The 26,997-nt window shown below is 39.3% G+C and overlaps 1 protein-coding gene across 14 annotated transcripts in view; it reads right to left on the reverse strand.

Moving 5' to 3' along the window:
- SOX5 (SRY-box transcription factor 5) overlaps positions 1-26,997 on the reverse strand; it is a 641,540-nt gene that overhangs the window by 46,168 nt on the left and 568,375 nt on the right. For all 14 annotated transcript variants that reach the window (XM_032688182.1, XM_032688183.1, XM_032688184.1 and 11 more), the window contains one exon: positions 15,131-15,277. In XM_032688182.1, coding sequence (XP_032544073.1) covers positions 15,131-15,277 — 147 coding nt within the window. The remainder of the gene's footprint in view (positions 1-15,130; positions 15,278-26,997) is intronic.

The following is a 26,997-nucleotide window of genomic DNA, read 5'->3' on the forward strand; positions in this document are numbered from 1 at the left end:
TAAACAGCTGAGTCATAAGGAAGAGCAGAGCAACTGCCACTCTTACGCAGACCAGTGTTTGAGGGTTTCTTTGATACTGTACTGAACCTCCTGAAAAGTCCAGCTGCTTCAAAAGAAGTTGCAAGAAAAAGATAGTGGTCAGACAGTTTGAGCTGAACTTGTGCTGGGCAGAAACTGGAGTGGTCCGTGGCCCAGAGCATGATGACTTGTAGCTTGGGTATTGGTTAGATTTTTGGTTTTAATCCTTTCAACGTAATTCTGTCCCAGTAAAACCCAATAAACTTGTGGAGTAGTGTCCTTAAAAATGCCCTCTCCCACCTATAACAAGGCTCTTTAAAAAAATGGAAATAGACATTAGACTGCATTTTGTTTGCTGCCTAAATTGAACCTCGAGTCACCGCCTTCCAACGAATAATCCCCAGTAAATGTTACGCAGAATGAACAGCAACGAAAACAACAAAACCTGAAAGGACAGGGAAGGACTTGGAAGGAAATAAAACAAGGACCTGCAAAGCCAAACAGCATTACAAACTGGTACATTTTAAATGAACAACAAGAAAACAGAAGCCACACTGATCAAAGCCTCCCACCTCCTCTCTGTGGTGGATGACACCTTCGCTGGGAGCACACCACCACCTCTAACCCCACACCTGCAAAAGGAATTAATTTCAAAAAGAATACAGACCAAAGCGAACCGTATCAAAACAAATTAGCAACAGACCCCTCCTCCTGCTGTGGTCAGGCAGGAGAAGCAAAGATGCTGCACAGTTGCTAAGATTCAGGGGGAAAAAATACAAAACAAAACAAAAAAATAACCAAAACCCAGCTGTTGAAAACTTAAGAAGAAAAAAAGTCAAAAGAGCTTGCAAGAAGGAGATTTCAAACAGCTTGGACAACTGGCAGTGGACTAAGAAATTCCTTTTCAAAACACACCTGTGCTTTCTCTGACTCTGGTTATCTCTGAGTAGCCTAGGTAGATTTTACACTGCAGCAACATATACAGCACTAGGAATATGCAGTGCAAAGATAATATACACTGTATTTATTTATAGATACATACAACTGTAAGAAAAATGTCAAAATATGTTTTGTAACTGTAGATATGACCTGCTTGACAATTTGTTTTTTTCCAACTAATAGCTTTTCAAAGGAAACCTATCAACACAAAACTCATCCGTCTTCAAGGCTTGTGTGCTGTTAACAACATCCCAGATCACTAAAATCAAAATGATTTTACAACTCTGTCTTGCTGGGTATTTTTTTCATTTCACCTCCTTTTAGCAGCAAGACGAAATCTAATCACCAGTTCCAGAAACTGAAGGGAGTTTAATGTACTGCAGGGAACATTCAAAGCAAACACATACTCCTTCATTAAGTACTGCACTCATAGAAGAAGAATTTGTTTAATATTTATACCCCATCCATAATCACATACATGGAGTTAACTACTTGAGAGTACACCTGTTGAGAATGGTTGTTCCTTTTCCTATGCCACAGTCATGTCTTTTTTTAATTGCTGATTTTTGGGTCATGCCAAAGAGACTTGGGTTCAGTTCCTGACTTTCCAAAAAACTTTCCCTGTGAACTTAAATGAGTCGCTCATTATCTAATCTGCTGTACGCTGTCACTGATATCTTTGCAAAGTTATATTACCAACTAAAAATTTTAGTGTTTTGCACAAGTGCAAACAGCTACAGAAAGCAAAGGGTCCCCTCTTTTGCCTCAATTCTCTACTCACAAAATTGGAGAAAATACATTCTTTCATCTTTGTAAAGAGTTTATTCTATGCAAGCTGGGCATACCTCATATATATGTTTATGTAACTGCATGGGGACACCACCATTTACAACCCTATAAGTTTAGTAAGTACTATTGATACTATATAATTATCCTAATCAACATATTAATCAACCATAATAATCATAATAAAATTGAAATACTTTGTAGTTTCTTTTTTTTTTTTTTTTATTATTTGCTGCTGTCTGTACTGAACACAGATTACAAGCAGAACGGTGTTGAAGGAGTATTCAGCCTCCCCTGGTGAACAGACTTCAGTTCCTATTCCTGATTCACACCAGCAAAAATGAAATCACCATCAGGACTGGTACTGGGGCCAAATTGCTGGCAGGCACAATGAACCACTAATTGCTGGATTCATTAGTAAGACTCATAGTCTGTCCCCATGAGATGCTGAACACTTTCAGTTCCTTTTAAAACCTTGCATCTTAGAAATTACAATTAACAACTGCAAAACTAGTATTTTTGTTATACTGTAGAAGCTCAGCAGGAATTTGAAGTCAGATCACAAGAATGCCAAAAATCTATTATGTAAAATTAGGCAGATTTTTATCTACCATTTCCCTGTTAATTCTGTAGAACATACATGCATCCACACACAATAGATACTCCATGCTGTTCCTCAAGCCTAAACAATTGGTTAAAATAGTTCTTGTAAAGCTGAGGGAGACAACTGCCTTAAAAAATACCTTTCAAATAGACCCAGTATCACACAGTTAAGACCAACCTATTCTTTTCAGACATAAAACAAATGTCTATTTAAGAACACATCCAAATGCATTTCCATCACTCAGCCAGAATACATTCACCTCCCAGAAGCCAACACTGTGAGATGGAAAGGGAGAGGGAGACAGAGAGAGAGGAGACCTTTAGTCCACCTACTGGCTTCACTGAAGGCAATGAATCCAGCCCTAGCTCATTTCAAGTAGGTTCAACTGTGTCAAAGGTTACCCACAAGCTATTTCTTGATGATTTATAGCTGATGTCTACAGATCTTCTTTTATTTTAATGATGACTTCAATACAAACGTTAAGACATTCTTTGTCTTCTCAGACGTATATGAGAGGGAAGATGACATCTTAAGAAAAAAAAAATATTTGAAGAGGCTGATTCGCTATTTCTGAACAGGGCCAGCTCTGGGCAGTTTTTATATCTTATCCAGAAGAAAAAAAAAAAAGGGGAGGAAAAACCAAAAAGCCCCCTTCATCCTTTTCTCTCATACTAAAGCTGCTATGTTTTTGTGACTTATTCTGGGCACAAATCCTAGAGCACTGACTCAAAGTGTATGTCACCAGTTAATTATCATCAAGACAAGACACTAAGATACTTGGTAAGCATAAGATAATTTTTATCTCTTCACTACTAATAACATGTATTTATATAGCATTATTTTGCTCTGTTTGAGCCCAAAGTTATTTACAAAGTGAGTCCCAAATGATACTATCATGGGAATCCTTCCACGCAGCACCAAACTGTAATCATTTGGGGGTGAAGAACAACAGCCCAGGACAAGCAGTAGCAAGGCATACTGCATCCATTTGAAATTTAAGATGCCATGCTGGTAAAACTGCTGAGAGTTGTCCAAATGTGTGATTATTTTTAGCCTTAAAATTCATATGTGTGTGCATGTGGGCGAGTGTGCACATGTGGTCTGTGTATATGTTTGGCAATTGTCATCAATATGGACATTCTGAATGCACCAACCAATCTCCATCAGGTTTGATGAAGTCCTCAAACGTCCCACATATTCTGTGTAGAGGGACAGTGGGGTAGGGAAGAGGAACACTCCAAAACTCTCCCCTCAGGAGAAGACTCCAGTGCTTACCCACATTTTAACAGATACCACAGGATCCCCCGAAGAGAGGAACTCTGCATTTCCAGCCAGAGTCCAAATACCGTGAGACTTCACCCTGAAACTAGGCTTTACCACTTCTGATGATCCTGGAGCATCTTGCTCGTTTTAAAAGGAAAGCAGAAGATGAAGACTCTGTCTACTTTGTCCTGCTCTGCAGTCCTCTGAATAGCTGTGCCATTTTCCTGCTTAGGCTGGCCAAAATAATGTAACTGTTGTTTTCCTCACCCACGAGCCCCAGTGAAATGCAGCTGGTCGGCATAGTAGTGAGTCTCCCAGGTATTACACCACCACATCCTTCTTCCCAAGAGCTGCAGTTCACTGGGAAGACTCATTTTGTGTAGAGAAACTGCTGTCTCGAAGGCTGTGAATCCAGACATGAAAGGTTGTGGACAAACAGTCACATGAGACCATTTAAACTTCTGATATCATGAATGAAATGCGACCTCACATGCATTTCTTAGCCCAATGTATGTGCTGAATTTTCCTGACCCCAAACTTGGCCTGTGTCTTTTATAGAAAACATTGAAAGCACAGGCTATCCACACAATTATAATAAATAATAAGCAAAGAGAGATTCATCTCAGAGTTCTAATTGTAGACTCTATTTTCAGTGGACATCAGAAACTAGAATAAGAGTACCCAGAAAGGGAGAAAACATAATTTCAGAGAAGACTAAGAATATTGGAAATAGGCACAAAAAGGGCTCATCCTGACCTGTAAGCAAAGCAGAAAAAAACCAAGAGTTTAAACTAGAAGGGCTCAAGATTTAACAAGGCAACCAACGGCTAAATTCAAAATATATTAACTTACAGCTGTAACCTGAAGCCTATACAGCTTTTAGCATGGCTAAAGATAAAAATAATCAGTGACCTGGAATGACTGCTCTCCCTGAGAGAGCTACCTTTGGAAAGAAAGAAATTCACAAGAACCCACACAACAAAAACACTTTCCAGAATTGCTACATGCATAGTTTTCTTCCTAATTGTACACTGAATTAGAGCTTCTTCACTAATTCTGTCACTATATTACTCCCTTTTCCAGCACACTGCTTCACAGTTTTCTCCGGAGCATTTCGGAGACGAATAAATGTACCCCTGAAACTCAACTTTAGGAAGCTTTTTTGTGCCAATTTTCCCATGGACATGTCATGTTGGGTCGTGTTTGTCACTCTGCAGCTCCTGTTGTGTTCTGTTAGCCTGGAATCACGTAACACGATGTGGCTGATTCATGACGTGACATGTCACTGCCCGGCATGTCAGCTGAAAGCCATACAAACCCATGTGCTTCATCTCCACGCACACACACACATATCTTGGAAATGCCCCCCTTATTCTGAATCTCCTAGCAGGTGCTGGCACATCCACTCAAAAAAGTTGAAGGAATGCTAATAAGTTATGAAATACTCAAAGTTGCATTCCTTCCGTAACATCACGATTAGAAACTGAAAAACCTTCTCTGCAGCGTTCCCGTTAGAGACAAGGTCTTCCCCTCCACGCTCTCTGTGTGTGTCAAGATACTGAACAACCTTTTATCAAAGACTTTTTTCTTAATTTTTTTTTATTTTTTTTTTTCCCAGGGATACCAGTCATGGCAATAGCTTATCTTTACTTTAAAAGCAGCAGGGAAAAATGTAGCAACCGAAATGAAACAAACAGAAACTAAACTCATTCATTAGCACTAAAAGAACACATCTGAATTCATAGTCTGGCAGCATTAATGGACAAAGGCACTCGATCAAGACTGAAACTTTAAACTGGTTTCATGTTTTAAATGCTGTCAAATTACATCAAAATCCAAAATGGTTTGTTGCGTCAGCTTGTCTGCCTCTGATTGTCCTTTGGATGCTCTCGAATGTTCTCTCTGGATGCTACAGCAGCACTTTCACTGGGAGATTCTATAGTAAAAAGTCTAATTCTGCTGAGAAGTATTTATGCCTTAGCAGAATTGCCAACATGAAATCTTCCATGATTTGAGACTGAAAATTAATCCCGCTTGATTAAAATAGTAACTCATAGATTAATTTTCTTAGCTGCTTCCTAAGCCTCTGAGATACATTTATACCAATCTGTAAGTTTCAGCCATGACAACCTGAAGCTTTTTTGTTCAAATGAGATTCTCACATATCCACATGACTCTGGGATCTGGGGTTTTAAGGAACCTATCCATTATAAAATCGTAAGATGTAGCCACAGCGCTTGGAAAAGTGTGTGTCCTCTGAAGTGATGCTTTCCACATAATGTCTGTGAATCCCTCTTTTGCACCAGCTCATTTTACACTAAATAATTAGAACTGCATTCTGTACAACAAATGTGTAGTTCTGAGAAACCTGAGTGGAATATTTGCCAAACATTCCATATAACTCTGAAGTTAATACTAACCTATAAGAAACTGTCTTGTTGAATTTGAAAATGAAACAGATTTTTTCCATTCTGCTGCTGAATGTTGCTTCTCTTCTGCTATCCACAGTTACCAGGGATTAGAGATTAAAATGTTTCAGATTAAAATATTTTTGGAGCTCCCTTGTTACATGATTATCACTGAGCTGTGGGTACAGGAATACTTACTGCAAAATATATTTCTTTGCTGCTTAGTTTGAATTCCTTTCTGCCAGAACGTGTGAAGAGGAGCTAATTTCAAATCTAGCATGTAACGTGGATGCAAACCACCCTACTGCAGACAAAGCAAGCAGTCTTTGGAAGCTGCTAGACTGATCACATTAGAATTTGATTCAACCACCTCAGAAATTCACTTTCCACGTGAAAAAGAAGTTCTACATTTGGCAAAACATGGCTACACTGCTGTCCACTAGACAGGGCCAATGCAGCCCATGCACTTTTCTTTTGATTACTAACACATACCCACAATTAATAACACAAAATGCCCAAACACTTAACCTGAAGCTGCAAAAGGCAAGGTTTGATTCCCAAAGTGAAGTACTTGGTTCCCTTCTAGAAGGATCTGGCAGAGTAAGAGTTCTCTGCTCCATTTCAAGCTGTCTCCCAATCCATGAAATAGACATTGCTACAGTTCTATTACTTGCACAAGCCTGTACTCCTGGAATGAATACATCCCTTGTTTCAGAGACTCTTAACATCTCAGAGTCTAAAAAATAAATCTCTGGAATAAATTTCTACCTTTACTTTGTAGAAATTTTATATTCTGAAGGAAAGTAGAAATTAATCTGATACTGGCATAACTGGCTGGTTTTTACCTATATTTAACTTAAAAGCTAATACTGGTCCTTCATTTTGTCAGTGCTGCGATACTCAGCAGCCCCCAGCGAGGAAACAAAATGTCCCAAGCTGAACTTTGCATATTTCTCCCATAGTTGGTCCCCTTTTCTCAGCATAAAGACTGTCTTCTAAAAATTTTTCAACCTTCCCCACGGAACAAACCCACCCAAACATAAGGAGCATCAGCAAAAACCACTGCAACCAGAAAAAATTGAATTTTTCTCCATTTCTTTATGCAGCTCCAGATTGCACGCTCTCCTAAAGCCCTTTTACTGCTATTTTTAGGACTTAGTGGCCAACTGGCAACATCAGCTCAACAGCTATCTTAGTGGCATTAAAAAAATTCTGAGTTTGTGACACCGTTTTCTTGTTTGGGACTATTCCAACCTTTTTTTGCAAAATGCTGCTCTTTCTAACTCAAGTTCTTTGTTACAACTGACACTGTGTGGGCAGTTCTCTCAAACAGCTTCTGAGAAGTTGATGCTCAGGTATTTCTAAGTAACAGGGCAAGATGCAGAGCAGAAACAAAAAGTCAGGTCCCAGCACCTCTAAACTGAGGAGTTTAGGAGCCGAAAACTGAGGGATTCTGCAACTGAACCTGGCTTTAGTAGTGGCCTCCTGGAAGTAACACTGCCTGGTGTAAAACCTTAGTGTTCAGTATAAAGCCAATGATGCAGATCGTTTATACCAAAGATAATGAAAACTGCTACCTGCTGCCCATCCCACAAATTTTTCCATGTAGGAAAAAAGGGGGTATTTTATTTATTCATACCTGTTGTAGAAGGCTGTAGCAGCAAAGAACAGCAGTGAACTAGTAAGGACACAGTGCCTGTTTGTCTACCGCTTTGCTTCACACCTTTGTTGCTCCCTGTCTGATTTCTGAAGACCTCTCTTTCAGAAATGGAGCAGTCTTGCCTCATTTGTGTATCTTACGTTTTGTGATCAGAGATTTTGGAGCGTTTTCTTTCCCCCTTTTTCTTTTTGTTATGCTTTCTTTTGAGTTTTCATTATAAAAAGAGGCTACTGAGCCTGACAACTCTGCTTGAGAGACAGGTTCCTGCCAGAGACAGGATATCAGGAAACAAGAGCTGTGGACAGTTAATGTGAAAAAGCATCCTAGGAGCCCCTCCATGTATCTAATTTATTTTTAGGAAAGCAGGGAGGGATGGGAGGCAGTCAGAATGCTGTGTAAGTCCCTACTGCTGCTGCTATTAAGATACTGCTATTAACATCACTTTTATCGTCTGGGACACATTCTCTGTTTTAGAAAAGCACCTTAAGAAGCTGCATTAATACCCATCACTTTCTTGTGCTCCAGCAAATGGTTTAAAAAGTCATTGTTTATATTCATGGATGTAACATATAGGAAGAAGAACAAGGAAGAGGAAAACAGGTTCAAAGATTCTGCCACAAATTCCACATTTTACTTTTTGGGATCAAAAGGACAGGTAGCAAATGAGAAAGGCTTCTGGGTAAAGAGGTTATTAGCTACAAGGTCTCTATTGAGAATGGACAGGGTACTAAAGAGGGAGCATAGTGCCAAGTAGAATAGCACAGATAAGGCAGATGAGGTCTCAGTTTACAGCTGATACATCACTACATCTGTACTATTAACTTTTCCTTAATTATCTTACAGCACTTTCTGACCTGTTTAATGCACTGACAAGGGAATTAGAAAATGCAATCACTGAAAAAATGTTTTGAATGTTCTGATTTATAATATTCTATTCTAGTGCTAACTGTTATTCCAGTGCTGAAAACCTTAATAGATAAATTTAACAAGGATTTTTTTTTTAATCAGTAGCATATAAAGAATTGTGTCCAGACTGGAAACTCTCAAAAACAGAAGAGCTTCCAAATCTTTGAGATAAAACTTCTGCAAAAACAGGCTCGAGGTTCTATCAGGGATACTGTGTCTTACACCACTTTAGGAGAACTCTTGTTCTTCACTCTAAAATACCTCAGTACTGCCTCCAATGAAAATAAGGATGTCTTAACCTCCTGCTGCTTGAATAGGCATTCAACACCTGCTGAGCTCTTCTGCCAATAAAGAGGATTGTAACTGCCATTAGAATATGACACCTAACACGTGCAATGGGTTAGTTTCACGTAAGTTTCTTTTCTCTGCTCCTCTGGGAAAGGGATTTGACCCTATCTAACACAATCACACCCTTTGATCACCTGTATACAGCCATGATCAGTCTTTATCACACAACTGTCCTCTTTGTAGCTGAAGTAGTTCATTGTGCTGTGCAGAACAACTGGTTCATGTCTCCAAAAGTATTTGCTAATGCTGAATAAAAAGAAGTGCTATGAAGAGGAAAAAACAGTAGCCTTCTGCATCTGAATAGCAATGCAAGTATCATCCTCAGGACTGAAATATTTTCTTTTAAATATGTTCAAAAATGGCAGCTTTGAGGGCACAAGGAATCTGTATGTCTACTTATCACTGGGGCTTCCGCCACAGTCATAGCGTGATGTGGCAAGTAAGCTGATGTATCTATGTACATAACGGAGCTTAATGTCTTCCCCAAGATCTCCTCAGGATAAAATTTCACATTCTGCACTATCATACAAAAGAGAGAAATGAGGGAAAGGGAGACAAATATACCCAACTTAACAGGGCTGCTTAGGGTAGCCATCTAAAATGATGTAAGTCAACAATTTGTCTGAAGGAGAATCACAAATATCATATAAATGAGCGTTCTTGTTATTGTTTTTTTTTTTTCTCGGGGACACACACACACACTTTTTCTTTCTCCTTCCCCTCAGATAGTTTCTTTTTTTTTTTCCCCCACTATATTTTTATCAAGAAAACGTTCTTACCAAAACTGGGAAGTATAGTCCCATCATCAGTTTTGACTGTGACGGAAGACCCACAACCAGCTACATATAGTAAATAGTTTACTTATTTTTCCTAATAAAAATTTACTGATTTTTCCTGTGGTGTGTCTGAATTAAAATACCCATTTCCAAAGCCTCTTTTTTTCTTTATTTTGTCCCTGGTATCACATGTACTTGGTAAGAAAGTCAACAGCTGCTCAGTTGTAGGTTCCCTGAGGCTTAACTTGCCTGGATGAGAATGGAGTAAACACAACATTGTTCCCTTTCTATCCTTTGTATACTATGAACAGGATGAAAGACACAGTTGGTGCACGTGGCACAAGCTGCATCATCATCATCAGATACTCCTGAAAAATGAAAGAAGTTCTTCTGGAGAGTCTTGGCCTTCTTAAGGCCAGTCTGTGCTGTGGTAGAGAGGCAAACTCTAAACCCTTCAAAGGCAATTCAACTGCTGTCCATAGGTGACATGAAAAAATTTCAATCCACTGTTTACTTCGGTGATCAGATAATGTGAAAACAAAGTACCGTCTTCAGTTAAAGATTCACACTGATATTTGTCTGAATATTGCAGTTGAGGAGAATCTGATTGTGTATATCCAACTGCTTAGTGCTGTTCCTGGCTTGTCTGAAACACATTTCCTTTCCTTGTCACAACTCCCAGGTGCTACTGCTGAGCAAATAGTAACATCACTGCCAGAAGTATTTGAAAAGAACAAAAAAAATTGATTTGGACAATCTGTGTGCTCTTGTCATTGATGGAGACACTACTGTGAGTAGTGTTGGGGCTGAGGTCACAACAAGGTTAAAAGAAAAGTGCCCAGGAATTCTCTCCTGTCACATTTCACACTGAATTGTTCCTGTTTCACAACAGATGCTACAGACAATGCACTGTGCTCCATTAAATACAGGGAATCATTTAGCTATGTTTACAAGCTACACTGAAAATTCACTCCAGAATTACTGTACTTGAAAGGTTACATGGAAAGGGCTAGAATATTCCATCAGGCAGGCACTAGATGCTATATTTATACATGCCACGTAAAAAGCAAGGAACAAAAGCAGGAATGAACAGGGCCCCAGCTGTTTACAAGTGAGGGTGATGTTGCCCTCCTTATTCAAGAGAATAATGCGCCTCATCTGAAGCCAGTGAAGACTGTAGCTATCAGGTGAGAATCCTGGTAGCATGGTAAAGGTCATAATTTAGATAAACACATTCCCTTTAGCATTGCTTTTTTTTTTAATCCTGTGCATGGCCCTGTACAAGTAAGAGGCTTGAAGTTAACCACGAGATGGGCTGGGAGGTTATTCTGCCTAGTTCTTATCTGCACCTATGCCTGTTGTCTCCTACTTACTTTGGGAGCCTGTACCCACCTTGAACACCCAACAGAGCAGCATGCAAGCATTTACACGATCAAAGGCAAAATGTGCTTAAGACAGACTTTGGAAATCCAGCACAATTTGGCAAACTTCAAAGATAGTTGCCTTTCAAACGGGTTGTGGAGGAGGCCTTGGTAAATTTGAATGGTATGATTAGCATACCGGCTGTTTTTAAAACTGCTCAAGAAGAAGCTGTGTTAAAATCCATTTCCGCAAGACACACGCATTTTCTTTTGGACAGGCTCCACTAGCTCTGTTTCTTAAATCAATTTTTCTGGCACGGATCTCTTCTTGGAAGAATGTACGACACCAGCTCAGTTTCCTAACCAAAACTTGACAGAATGTGTGCAGCACAGCATAATGGCATCTCTGCCTCATGGCTTCCTAAAAGTTACAGTACAGAAACCTCGGAAGTGAATTTGACTGTTCCAGGTCACATCTGCTGAAAAGCGAGCGAGACGACAGAAGATGCCAGGGTAGCCTGTCCAGCACAGTGTTCAAACACTGGTGAGGGCCACTGATAAAAGGTTTGCCAAAACGGGAGTTGCCAAGGTCTTAGAGGAGTTTCAGGGATGTTTTCAAGTCTTACTAGATTTAAAGGATGATCCTTGGCAAACTCCCCCTGATGCTTCTCAGCATTTCTAGAGCCAACAGTTGTTCCATCTGCCGCTGAGGCCGACTTTGAAGAATCCTTGCAAAGAGCAGCACACTAACTTTAACACTACACAAGAGAGGAAAAAAAACACAGCTTTTCAGAAGTGACCTAGATGTTTGCCAGTAGCTTGACACACTCTCAGGTAAGGCTGTCTCCTTGTCTCCAAACACTTGAGTGTATTACCAAAGCTGCGCCAGTGTAAACTGTGGGCTGAAAATAGAGATTCAGTAAACAGCATTTACTGAAAGCTTGTCTAAGGCATTAAGTGTTCATCTGTGGAGGTCTGATGTACAGTAGCAGCGAGAAAGACCACCACAAACTAGCTTCAAGAACCAAATTGCTGCTGGGGATTAAAAAAAAAAATAAATTAAAAAATGGCTGGGAAACTCAGACAGGTACTCCCTGACAACAGCTAGAAAAATTAAATTTAAAAGAAATCAGAAAACACAATAAACTTTTGGGGATGTTGAACGCAAACAATCTCTGAAAAAGCAAAGGAAGGTCCACACAGACACAAACGAAGGTGTTTAGTTTCAACACATAAGCTTCAGTTTCTGCCATTGTGACAGATTTGCCAGCGCGTTTTCTGAGCCAGGCCACTGCACTATCATATAAGCTTTATTCTAATTACTGTAGGCTCTATAAAGGTTTCTTTATCGTTTAGTATTATAAATAATTGTGCTTCCAGGCTGGGGTTCAAAGCTCAGAACAGCACTCGCACAACAGCACAGGCAGGTCAGGTGACCTTTCTCCAATTCTCCTCTCCCTGGTGCTGAGGACAGACAAAGTGATATGTCTGTCATACGCCATTACCATTAGAACAGAATCTTGTTCTTTTATTACAACTGAACTCCGCCGGATTTCTCAGCAGGAATGCTAAGTGAAATCAATGTCTTGGATTTCCAGGCTGAGCTTGGAGGTCACAGCCACTCTATCATTTCTCAGCATTATCCCTTCTCTTTCTCTCGCGCTCTCTCTGAGCCTCCAACTGGCACACAGCAGATTGAAAACAGCATGCATCACAGGGCTTACGCTGCACAATTTTACAGCCTTTTGGAGCCCCCTTCCTTTCCTTTTGGCCCACTTTTTTAATTTTTTTTTTTTTCCCAATTTGCAAGTAAGTTTTGTTTGTCTCCTGCAGACCCGCAAGCCAAAGGCACTGCAACACCTACAAATATGAAAAAGCAATAAAACTAAGGGAGGATAGAGCTGATCTTGACAGCTGCCAGTTAAGATGGTTATGCTCGATGATATCAATAGATATGGCAGGCCTTCTAATCCTGCAGTTGCCAGAAAATACACACTGTGCCCCTTAGATCTCATCAGACATTCTGCTTGTGCACAAGAGAACAACACCGGGATTTTAAGTGTAGGAGATCTTACAAGCCACTAACCACACACAAAAACCCCCCTGTGAAATGCACAAAAATCTCTTGTTAACCATAGGCATAACTTTTTTTTTTTTATACCCCAAAAATTCTACCATCGAGCACTGCACAGCTTTATGATTCCTTACTCTAAGTGAAGAGATCAAGCCAAGGATAAACTTCAGGAAGTCAGAAAGTCTACACTAAGGAGAGAATAAAGACAACATAGATGAGCTTGACTCATTAACACAACAGCTACTGATTTCAAGTCATGTCTTTTATTCCTTGAACATGTATCTCACTGAGCTGACAATGGTATTATTTATTTGTCTGGTTATTTTTAATCTGTGCTGTTTTACTGTTAGGGTAAAAACAAGACACTGCTGTCAATTCAAGGAACCTTTCCTAATGTGATAAAGGACATGGACAGCATGCTAGAGGACACTAACAAAAAGAAAGGACACATTTTTATGAAGCTCTTGCTGTCACCTAAATAGGACCGCTTTCTCCCAGCACTCCTCAGCTAAATTCTTCCTGGTTGTTTTGCAACACCTAAGATGTGCCATTCAATGTTGATCTGTAATTTTACTCAGCTGTGGCACACACTGAGCTCACCTTCTTCGACTGCACTTATTCTGCGCCTTTTCCCTCAGTATAGCTAATCACACACTGAGGGCATTATACAGGTGTGACTCCCAGCTGTAAGCTTGGTCTCTTAACTGAGTATGGACTGAACTGCTCAGCTATGACCAAGATTACTCATCAGAGCCCATCACTCAGTGGACAGATTTCGGCTCTGCTTATGACAAAACAGACACTGCTTTGGAGACTTCACAGAATCACAGAATGTGCTGAGTTGGAAGGGACTCACAAGGATCATCGAGTCCAACTCTTAGCCCTGCACAGGACCATCCCCAAGAGTCACACATTGTGCCTGAGAGTATCATCCAAACGCTTCTTGAGCTCTGTCAGCCTTGGTGCTGTGACCACTGCCCTGGGGAGCCTGTTCCAGCACCCAACCCACTCTGTGGGTAGGTAAAGAACTTTTTTCTAATATCCAACCTAAACCTCTCCTGACACAACCTCAGGCCACTCCCTCAGGTCCTGTCACTGGTCACCACATAGAAGAGATCAGTGCCTGCACATCCTCTTCCTCTCATGAGGAACTTGTAACTGCAGTGAAGTCTCCCCTCAGTCTCCTCCAGGCTGAAGAGACCAACCAATCTCAGTACCTATTCACACACTTCCCCTCAAAGCCCTTCACCATCTTTGTTTACCTCCTTTGGACACTCTCTAAGAGCTTTATATCTTTCTTATATTGTGGCACCCAAAACTGCCACAATATTTAAGGTGAGGCTGCCCCAGTGCAGAGCAGAGTGGGACAATCCCCTCCCTCAACCGGCTGGAAACGCTTTGCCTGATGCCCCCAGGACATGGTTGGCCTCCTGGCTGCCAGGGCACTGCTGATTCATATTGAATTTGTCATCAACCAGGACCCCCAGGTCCCTTTCTGTGGCACTGATCTCCAGCATATCACTCCCCAGTCTGTACTCGTTCCTCCACAAACTCCAGCTCTACTCCAGGACAGAATCTGGCCACAGATGAGGTGCCCCAACACTTTTCATCTCTTGCTGACACACTGCTAACCAGACTCCACGTTGCAAGGAAACAACAGTTGTGTGCTGGAACAGGAGGCTGAACTGTCACCTGTTACTGAAGATGGAAGAAACAGAACTGTGATAGCCAGGACACAGCAAGGGAACCCACAGGATCTCAGCTGAGGTGGTCTGCTAATGACACTGTGTATGAATGGTCATTTGGTATTACTGCACTGGGGTCTTCCCACTGGAAAAATGGCACTACAAATATGCTCCCATTTCGGGGAGCCATCCTGAGGACAGAGCTGCTGCAACTGAGAGGCACACAGACACCCTTCAGAAAAAAACCACATGCAAGTCCCCACATTGTCAGAAAGGTAGTGCTGCCAGGCCTGGTACAGTACCTTGCTTTTGGGTGGAGGGCTGTTTGTGCTCTTGTCTGTGTGGATGCTGGTAGGGGATACGGCAGCACCAAGGTTACCCTGGGGTATGCCAGGTATCTTGCCTCCTGGAGACACTTGCATCGCAGCAAGTTGGGCAGCATACAACTGCTGTAAAAACAAAACAAAACAAAAAAAATTGGGGTGAGGGGGGAAGAGAGGAGAGACATCATCAATAAATAATTAATCTTCCCAAAACTTCTCCTACTGCAGAGGATATATTTTCCTTCTGATGGGCATTTTTTATTTAACACATGTATATTTCAAGACAAGAATTGTCATCTCAACTTCTGTGACTCATTCCTCAGGGGATGAATGAGAGACGTCACCATGAGAAATGTCCCAGCATCCTTGCGTGTCCAGGGATTCAAAACAAGGAACAAAAGCTAATCTTCATGGTTTGCCTGAGCTACTGGGCAATCTTTCCTTTCCTGAGATGGCTTAGGCATAAAATCATTTCCGCCAATACTATGCACCAACCCCTGTGAAACTCACATGATGGTCTCTGTTCATGTTTCTTTATTTTACCTGCTATGTTTGCCCTCTTTGCACAGGCTGTAAGGTGTTTGGAACAGGGAATGCCAAAATTTTTAGTACTTACTGTAGGAGTCCACTCTCAGTTGGGTTCTGGGGAACCACTAGAGTCAATATAAATATACACATACTGATGGTAAAGTACTGTCCATTAGCTATTAGGAACTTCAATTAAGTCTAAGAACCCTTTCTGTGATAGATGCAAAGCAGACACACCATGGAAATGTTTTTCTCTTCAAAACTAAACCAGTAAGGCACTTCAAACACATATTTCATTATTAACATGTGAATACTTATAATCACAGTCATCTGTTTAAAGTTTAGCACTACAGTAAGAGTTTATTGGACGAAGGTCAAAAGCAGTGAGAAAGCAGTGCCTGGGAGCTCCCCTGACCTCCAAATAAAACACGGAAAAAATAAACATGGGGGTAGGAGAAGCAGCAATTGTTGCTGCTTTGTGAACAGTGAGGAATTCCAAAGTCAGGTGCCCAAGAGAGCAGGCAGTGCAGTAACAAAGGCTCTCCCTCCTCAGCCACAGTATCAGTTTCAAAGACTCACACTATGTATGGTTAGTGCTGTGAAGCTCACGTGTGATGTGTAACACTGAATGAAGGTACTCTCTGCCTGCAGGTGCTAACAGAGCTTCTGAAATGACAGTGACAAGGGACAACATGCAGGAATATTGAACTAGATGTAAAAAAACAAGGGGGCTTCAATGTGACTAAGTCTAAGAAGTCTTTTTAGTAGTGCTTAGTTGTTTTGCTGTTGTTTCTCAGTTAATTTTGTATGCTGATAAAAGAACAGAGGTCGGAGTGGAGGGCACAAAGAAATGCTAACCCAAACCAGCAAGTCTGAAAGAGGAAAATGAGGATTCATTACAGGAGAAATCCATACAGAGCCATGCAAAAGATGCAGAGACATTGCTACAGTGAGTTCAGTGTATATATTATATCCCCGTTGCAAACACTTAACTTGATCAAATGGGCAAGACTTACTGCTGTGAATCTTGGACGACCCTGGACATTGTTTTGTGGTTCCCCATACAAACTCTTCTTTTTCCTGGTGTACATAATTCACATAACTAAAAGTAGCCCATTGCTACTTTTGTATAATCAGACACCAAGTTCTTACTTATTTCTTTTTCACACTTTCTATGATTTTCACACTTTCTATTCTTTTCAGTTTTGAATGTTTTTTATTTCTTTTCCCTACTTTGATCACTGCTTGTTCCTTATTATTCTTCTTAATCACCATTTATCCATCCCGTTCTGTTTAGTCTCCCTCTCTTTCCTTATCATCCATTCATTCATCCATTCTCTCCTTTCCTCTTCCTCAAATTTATTTATTAATTTATTCTATGTGTTACTCCCAGCGAGTCTGAGCCAAATAGATGCAAATCAGCTACAGATAAAAGTCATCAAAAACAATCCAGCCACAAATCACTCACAGATTCAAATGCATGTATTTATCAGTTGAAGCTCATATCCATTCATTCTTTTTAAAGAAGACTAAATCCAGCAGGGAGAATGGAACAAGTGTCTGTGTGAACCAGAGAAGAACTGCAGCAGGAAAACCAAGCCAGTATTATGTATGAATTAATACATCAGAAGGGCAATGGTTGTTTAAGGAATAGGATACATGACCCAGGAACAACTCAAACAGAACTGGACTCTGGAGGTGACAGAGCAAGTCTAGGCAAAGCTTTCCCTTTTCTTTTGCTCCCTATTGAAAAAATGACAAAACAAATTGAGGTAACTACAGGAAAAAGACAAAAGAAAGTCAAATAGCCATTAGAAAGGAAAGGTTCAAGATTGCTGCTAATCTATGTATTAGTTATCAGACAGTATGTCTAGTTCACATGTAAAGGTAAAAATAACATAGTTTGGACATTTAGCAGTCCTGAACCAACTGGAGAGCGCTGACAGATCATACAGGGACTGGCTTTGAGGACTGAGTTTTCCAGAAATTTCTGTGAGAAATTTTGGGGAAGACTTTTCAAACTGAATCGATACCTTGAAAAGCGAGGGAAACCTCTACTTCAAACATAACTCTCAACCTTCTGTTGAGGTCCAAAGACAGAATCAGGAGAACTAAACTATGTGAAACAGATGCACAACACGGTGTCCAAGAATCTGCACATCTTACACCTTAGTGCTCCCTGAGAAACGTGTTGGAAGCTGTGGTTCCTCCCTACAGTACTGTCATCAACCATCTTTCTGACAATGCATGCAAAGCAGACAATGACTAAATAAGCACTGGGAATGAATTTCCCTATGCAACAGCCCAGGAGAAAGCCATATTTTCAGGTGATAAATGGAATATATGGAATGTCAAGTGTATGCCATTTTCTCAGCTGAGGGACAGATATACCTGAAGAGAATGAAACACACAGTACAGTGTGGAGTAACATGGAAGGAGGGGTGGAAGAAAATCTATAAAGCCTTCATTCATGCTTTGTAAAAACTTCTGTCCTCCTGTTATCAGATTCAACACCGCAACCCTATTTAATTTATTTTGAGAATTAAAAACAAACATTAAATAAAATTTTATAAGAGGTCCCTTGTTAGAGTAGCCTCTTGAAAGTCCCTTCCTGCAACAGAAACCAACAATTCTACAGAAAAAACAGTATCAGGCCTGGCTTTAAACTGAAAAACATGAGGTTATGAAATTGCAAGGGTCTGAATCCTATTTAATCAGTAAGTTTGCCCCTATATTCCCTGAATTTAAAAACTGGAGAGAAATATACAACATGCAGCACATTTCTTGGACTGTCAATAATTTTGAGCTTCAACATTATTGAACTTGTCTGTTCATATTTAGTTGTTTTAGGACACGATGACCTTTAGCTTATACCCAAGGAAAGGGCAGTGGTGTGACCAAGTGCTGCGAAACAAGACAGCTAAATGACAACAATTTAAACATTCATTTCATAGACAAACTGAATTCAAACAAAAGAACATTTCTACCCCTGCTTCTCCACTAGAGTTTCAGATTTTGGAACAGTGTATGAATAGATCTCTGTTGAAACATTCAACCATTATCTGAAATGCACCTTTATACCCTTCACAGTAATGAAACCAAGACCTCAAAAAGGGCAATGAAAATGATGTTTTTTCTGTATCACTGCTGTAAATACCCTGTTCTTGTGCCTCTACTTTTACCCAAGAGACCCCTGAAGCCATTTCTGCTACCTTTAGCTAACCTAAAGACTCAATGTCAAATTCTAGCACTCCAGGAGGTCACTTTGCTGCACTACAACTTATATAGGACTTTTAATCTATAGAGTTTACTGTGACCAAGGCATTCAGTTGGAATCAGTGAAGCACTACTGCTTTAGGCAGGTTCATTTTTGCTATACATAATAAATAAGGATAATATCCTGAATTTAATAAGATAGATAATACTTCTCCAGGAAGGTAGAATTGGGCTTCTGAAAAAGCAATTAAAAAGTAACATCTATTGTTTGTTTATAACTAAATGACTATGTTTCAGCTCCCCTGCCCATGTGCAATATTGCATGCCTTGTTAATGTTTTCTCATTAACCTCTTATGAAAATCTGTATGGAAGCAAAATCATCAGAACAAAAGCACAATGTGATACACTTTAAAATGAGCAGGAGGTATCGTTAATTTTTTAATGTTGCCCCTCTGTTCTTAAGCTATTAAACAAAAAAATCCCCCTTCTCCCTAGGTCACCACCCAAACCATTTATAATTCTTCCAATATATTAAGCAGAAATATTCAGCTGAACTCTCAAAATGGACTAGCTCTAAGAGCTCTTGGCTTGATGACTCTGTAGTATATCAATAGCAAAGCCTTAAGGTTAGGCCAGCTTTGAAAACTTTCCCCTTGGGCATTGTTGTTACATGTTAACAATGCTCATTAATGCTCGGAGGGTACACTAAAAATGAATTCTTGTTCTATTAATACAGAAAATGAGAATGAGATTTAATAGCAATTTTAAAAAGGGTTGAACAAAGTGCTAGCAATTACACAGGCAGAGATAGTTGATTCAAGCATCTATAGGCATTTGAATTACAGTATTATCTCTTATTAAAATATTTTTATTAGTGAACAGTAGAGATTAAGAGCTGTTATTAAAAAAACCACAGAGAGACAGAGACAGGTGGCTCTGGAAACCGAATGAGTTACTGCAATAAATTTGTTTCTGATATAAACTAGCTTTTCAGTGAAGATACCACAGCGATGAATTTACAAACCACTGTGCCTGAGTGTCTGAACTGTTGACTGATCCAACACTTCAATTTCTTTGTCATTCTGAGAACCATCATTAAAAATATACACATGAATGGCCCTGTTCTTTGTTTTTTGCATAATCTGGAGGGGGAAATGGTATAAAATGAGATTCTCTCACTCGGAATACATGAATTTATTTCTCTTTACCTTAAAATTTATGCTTATATAAGGCATGAGAAGTGTTTGACTGCAGAAAGAATTAATTTTGGATCTGTTCAGGTGTTTTTTTAATTGAAAAAAAAAAAAAACATGAGGAATTAGGAAGAAAAAGGAATTCACTTTAAACAAGCATTTTACATATATCCTACTGTAAGAGAGTTTTTAAAAGATACTGGCAACATAGATAAAAACTTAACTACAGAAATTAGAATTAAAGCTGCACTCATTAGTGATTGGTAGCAATGCCTTCTAGATATTCTATGAAAAAAGTTTTTCATTTAGCTTCTCATTACATACTTGAAAGGAACAAATGCCAGATTTTCATCTTTTCTTTGTCTGAGTTTCCTTCAAAGATTGTTAGTCAAACATTTCAAAGGGACATGCTAATTTTTACATTTAAACTTCAGCAAAGGCTTTAAGGTGCCATTTGTTTGCATCAACTGGGAGATTTTCAGAAAAAAAAGAAAGATAATATTTGAACACAAAGTCAATAACCTCCTTTAAAACCTTGCCCAAAGAACCCATTGCAAGGTGAAATTGCTGGCTTTCACTTTGGGATAATTTCAGATAATAACAACAGAGGTTAAGATCCAGAGATGTACTGACAGTATTTTGGTTTATTTCTGGTTTTATTTTGTTTTATTCTTTACAATTCTTAACAGAGTTGGAGAATTATTACTGTTCTACCTACCATCTGCCTTTATCACACCCAGTTCCTACTAGAAATTGCCCTGGCTCCCAGTGCCAAGGGGCAGAGAGACTCTCTCTGGCAGAGGACCTTGCCTGAACCAGTGTTTCCTTTATTCACCAAGCAAAAAATAGCAAGCTGGATGAATTCATCCCAAAATTGTGGCCCACGCAGAGACTAGAGAAGATACACAATGTTGAAAAGCTATACTGTTCTTTCCCATGGCCACAGAAACCAGCTAACTTCCTTTGAAAACTCCCACCCTCACTATGCTCTGTATTTAGCCTCAGGGAGGAAGACAGGTAAGTAAATCATGTATCAAGGAACAGTAATAAATATTTGGAAGTTAAGACCTGGAAAGCTAATAGGTAAGTAATATATTGCTTTTATTCAGAGAGCATTGGTAACACTTGGAGGAACTGCCTAGAAAAATTTTGACTTGATGTTTCAGTCAAGATCAGACGTGTTTTAGGAAGATGAACTTTAAACAAGGAGTTTATTATGCCCAATAATATTTTACATCTTGTTTTGTCAGCCTAGACAATCTAATAGTCCCTCTAGCCTTAAAAAACCTGAGACTTAGAAGGAAACATGTAGAAAAACAAGTTCTCATTAGAAAAACTGTGAAGCATTCACAAACAGAACAAGGTTTCATTTATACACTTCTTGCAAGCAAGTTACAAGCGCAGCCTTGTAACCACCATCTCTCTCATATTAGAAAAAACATCACTTTTAGAATCAGTAACCACAAGTCTCCATAAAATATGATTCTGGTAGCTGATCTCTAGGATTCCAGGCCTGCAGCCCTTATTCCTGAGAATAATCTCACTGTAGTCAACAGGACCACTTTGCCCGTGCCAGGATGAATGCGCTAGTTCTTTTCTTATTTGGAACTTCCATGGTATGACCAACTGGGGATCCCTGGCATCCAGAAAAAAGGCTGGAGTCCAGGTCGCTGAAAACCTGAATGAGCTTTAAGTTTGCATCTGAAGTAATAAAGACTTCTACTGCAGTACATTAAAAACAATGACTGCTTTGCTTGTAGAACAGTAACAGCGGATAAAGTGAAACATGAAGGCACAATTTATGGTAGCTCTTTGAGTTCTTAGAAACTGATGTAACTTTGATGGATAGGACAAACATTTTAGCTAAAGCACAACTATATTTGTATTTATAGTAGCTTCTATGGGAAAGACACTAACCTCAACACTCTCAAATGTTAAGCAATTCAGTTTTCCTTGAAAAGCAGCCTTTAATTTTGCCAGTGGATAAATGCTATTCAAATATTAGCAAGGTGAGAACCAGCACCCATGACATCAACTGACTGCTCCTGGTGAGACAGGAAGACTGTAGGAAACTCCTGATTAGAGAGCCTAGACCTCATGGCTCCTTTGTCCCACGCCTTAACAAGAAGACAATCCTTCTACAGGATGTAACTGTAGGAACTTATCAATAGACACTTCCTATCACAAGCTAATAAGATCTGTTAGTTTCTGTGATAAAATATCGTTGCAAACTGTGTGTTTAAGATTGCCTGCTCTTTACAAATGAAGAGATTTTAACTGGAAAACTGCCCAAGTGGCCTACATATTCATACATACCATGTTCACACCATATGACAGTAATTGAAATAGAGTGACTATATGGAATGCATATTGGAGAGGAAATTTGATAATGTCTTCTGGAAAAAGCTTGTTGGATGAAATGTTGCAGATGAACAGTGTCCCCTACAAGGAAAGTAATTAATATTGTACATATTTTAAAATATTTTAAAAAAAATAAGCTGGCAACAATTTATTCCTGTAGTTTGGTGCGCAGCACCAGACTATATTGTATTCTTGCTACCATTAATTATTTTTATGCCAATGGAACTTCTTCTACTAGAAAAAAAGGTAAAAGAATTTCTTTAATGTAAGGACGTACTTTTGACAGCATACTCTTTAAGGATTATACAGTAAGATGGTCAATGGTAATGTAGAACACCAACAAACAACAGTGATGTGTAACTTAAGAAGGGGCATTCGTTTTATAAATTGCATTCCCTTTATCACTGACTATTCTGTAATGCAGAATAGAGCTGACTAGTCCGTAATGAAGATGAAGTGTTTGTACGAAGGTTCCACATGGAGACTGCTGCTCCAGTACAGCTTTTGCAAATTAGAAGCCTGAAGTCAGTAAAGTGGCCCAGACATTATACTCTTGTAGGAAAAAACTCACTACTGCCTATCTGTTTACCACAAGTATGTTTCCCAAGAGCTTTCTTTTTTTTTTAATACATATCCAGACTTTTGGCAACTAGCTCAGAGCACCTGACTTCAGTAAGTATAATTTCTCATTTAAGAGACCAAAATTCTATGAGTGGCCATTTGACAAAATACTTATTTCATACTGTATTGCTTTACTTGACCAGTACTGTATATAATCATTCATTGTTATCCATTAAGTGACTAGAGTAGTTAACAAGCAAACACTGCCAGCAGAATTACTGTAAATAAGGTTCTATATATTTCAGATTGCTGAGTTATAATTAAAGCATTTCACTATTTTATACACATTTCCTTAAGCAACTCTTTCTCCAGTTTTTATTTATAGATTTTCTGTTTGCATTTTAAGTTGTTGTATTCAACAGGGAATTAAGTCAGGAAAACTCTGTGCCTGCTTTAGGACTGATACTGAATTAATTACTTCAAATCTGAATACTCTATTTCTCCTGAAGTTAAGTGCAGAGCTCGTAGTAGAAAGATTAAGGTCAACTGCATTTCTTATTTTAAGAACATGGATTTGCTGACTTGAATGCTGATATGGCATCAGGTTCTTATATCTTGATGATTCTAAGATTCTTCAGTGACTTTTCCCTCCTCTTTGGGAATAAAGTAGCAAAATAGGTATTTTGCAGTACATGTGGACCACAGCACTCAACCTGCTCTAGAAACTCTTTTGTTACAAGTTTTGACAAGAAGAGAGTCCTAAAATACTGATGTCCCTCCCGAAATGCAGTAAAAACAGAATAATCACCTACCAGAAGTAACAGTGCAATGTTGACAAATTTGTTTGTAGGAGGGGACAAGAAATAAATGTAAAAATTTACACTTGGATTTTTTTTGCTGTATATATTCTAAAGCTCCCCCATAGTTATATCTTCCTTTGTTAATTATGATATCAAACAGTGAAATGAGAAACATATCCTTTCTAGTCTTTATGGTTTTTATACTTTAATACTTTATAGTCTTTGTACTTTTCTAGTCTTTAGTCTTTAGTTCAGAATATTTCTGAACCTAAAGAATCACATGATTGTATCTGTTGTCCTTGGAGATATAAATTGACATTGTTCCTTGGTTATCTGACATATACAGGAGCTCAGTGACATCCAATCAGCTCATTCAAAATTTTAATTTGCTCTTCAAACTGAATTGTATTATGTGGTCAAAGAGCCTGGATAAAGGCACGAGAGAGAGAGAGTGACAAACTCTTAGTCCATCATAAGCAACTTTCAACACAGCTCATTTTCACAGGCTTATAGAGCCATGGCTACTCTCTTCCAGCTTGGGTAGGGAGGAAAGACATAGATGTCTATACCTTATATATGTCTATACCTCAAAGGGAAGCATTTGAGCTGCTTCCCTTGTGCCAAGCCTCTCAGAAAAGAACACACAGAGAGGAAGTATGGCTAGAAGAAGAATACTGAAAGGGAGGGACCAGTGATGGATGGAGCATTTGACCCGCAAAAGGATATGTACTTATTCTGAGTTAAACTGAAACAAATTGATTCCTAGAATACTTCTGAAGACATTTTTTCTCCTTCCCTTTTTCCTTAGCAGGAAGTACTAATAGGATGTGACATGGCAACTTTATTCAGGTGCATCAGTTATTTTATTTTTGGGGGTAGAGAAAGTAGAGTAAGGTTATTAATTGGGGGGAGAACATCAGTCCTGCAGTGCAAGTTTTCAAAAAAGTTCAATGACATCCATCTACCTCTCATATAATTTTTCATGTTCATTGGCTTACATGCTCATTCCCCATGTCCTCCAGAAAGCTAACAAGTCCTACCTCATTCTTTGAGACCCCTGTTGTGAAGTCGTGGTATCAGTACAGGGCACCAGTTGTCCTTCCCGGCAGCGCACTGTGATCCCTTTCCATAAAAGCAGAATATATGACAAGAACTTTGGAAAGCTCCAGCTCACATGTACCTTTCCTTCAGCTTTAACCCACATGGAATCCCCCTCTTCTAACACAGTGTTTGTTTTCTAGGTATTATTAAAGACAAACCTTGCAGAAAAGGTCACTCAAACTTACTAGACCTGTAGGAAACTGTAATTCCAACCACAGACATAAAAACTGCCCCAACTTTGAACCAGAATATTTTGAGCCTCACTGAATCAGAGCAAATCTATGTTCTAAATCAGAAACCAGCTGAGTTTCATTCTGGTCAGACTCCTCCTGATGTTCTCAGCACTGAATCTTACCCACTTCAAACTCATTGGAGTGCCTAACTTTAAACTAGCCCCATTGTACAAACTGGATAACTTAGATGCTTAAAAACACAAATTCAAGTTTGTTAAACTGGGATGCTTGAGGTTAGGAGATGACAGCCTACAAAGAGGAGATGTTAGAGTATGTGGAGGGGAGTGCCATTATTTAGTAACAAAATTGCTGAGAAGAGCTGAGAGAGTAGCAAAGCACTCAGTTAATTCCATTATTTTGGAGTTTGATTAATTATAGAAAAGTCCTCCTTTAACAAAATGAAGTAGCAGAAACAATTCAATACCTGTTCAATCTTTTTATTCTTTGATTTTATGATAAAAATGGGTGTGGTCAGTAAAACTCCCCCTCCAATGGAGCCCATAAAACTCCAGAGAGCCTGAAACCTCTGTGAAGCTTTGGCAAACTTCTCAGGAAATAACATAAGAAGCTGTTTTCTGGTTCATCTCACTATTTCCATGCTTACACTGATGTAATGGGAAGAGTGACAGTTTGCATATTTCATTAGGACATGTACAGAAGTTTAGTTCTTAATTCTTAGAGACTTTGTTCCCCCAAAAGTGGTCTCTGAAAACATCTGAAATCCCTCAGTCTCTGACTCTCACTACAATGAAACCTCCAGCACTAAAGTCCAATGATACTGCATGGTCAGACATCACGAAAAGCCTTAAATCTGACCTGAAACTCACACCAACATTCCTCTTTTGGCACATGCTGTGCTCGAGGTTTAAGAAGCTGTAGGCACAACAACATGACTGAAGGTCAAAGGGAATTACATCTTTAACTTTCATGTTCCCTCACATGCTATACATCACCCAAGCACGAGAAGAACTTACGGGATGAACTTTGCAACTCCATATTCAGCAAGAGGAATACGATGGCTGCTTCCAGTTTCACCAATCCGTGTGGGTAACAAAGAGCTGCTGGAGCCCCTCATGTTCCCACACCAAGTGTGAGCTTTCCACTTCTTAGTGTCAATCTGACCAAGGGAAATGCGACCTTCTCCACATTTCTCCACTTCCACCCTGATTCAAGCTGTTAAGTCCCAGCCTCTTCCAGGTTACGTGGGGTAACCCTATGGAAGTGTCCACTCTCTATAACTCTTCACCATTTTGCTCTTAAGACTTGACAGGGTGAATGCAGAAATACATCCCTCCAAATTCCTGTTATTGAGGCGAAAAGGATGCCCTTCATTGGCAACAGGGCAGCAACCTCTAACTCATCTCTTAAAGAATTCTACATAGCCACACGTTCCACAGCCAACGATGTGCACTGTATTAACACTATTTAAATAGTAACAAGTTCTGTAATCCATCAGTACATCTGATCCACCCATGCCAACATTAAAGATGATTTTCACAACTTTCTTTGAGGTACTAAGTAAATTAAAAAAAAAAAAAAAAAAGACACGAAACTCCTGAGTGTTAACAGTGCTTTTCAAAAATTGTCCACTTCACACCAATTTTTAGTATGGAATTATGGAATTTTTTATAGCATAAAGATGGATCTGCTTGTCCAAAACCATGAAATATTGAAATTACTGTGTGTACTTAGGAAACATTTTTCAATTGTTAATAATGTGGTTGGGTTATAAAAAGAGCTAATCCGTGTTTTAAATTGTTCATCTGGAAATTTGGATTAAGAGGAAAAACCCCAGCAATTTTTATGTTGTAGAAAGCAGTACCAAAACACTAAACTCTTTTCAATTCAAAAC

This window comes from Chiroxiphia lanceolata, chromosome 5 (genome assembly GCF_009829145.1).
Source record: "Chiroxiphia lanceolata isolate bChiLan1 chromosome 5, bChiLan1.pri, whole genome shotgun sequence".
Taxonomy (NCBI): Eukaryota; Metazoa; Chordata; class Aves; order Passeriformes; family Pipridae; genus Chiroxiphia; species Chiroxiphia lanceolata.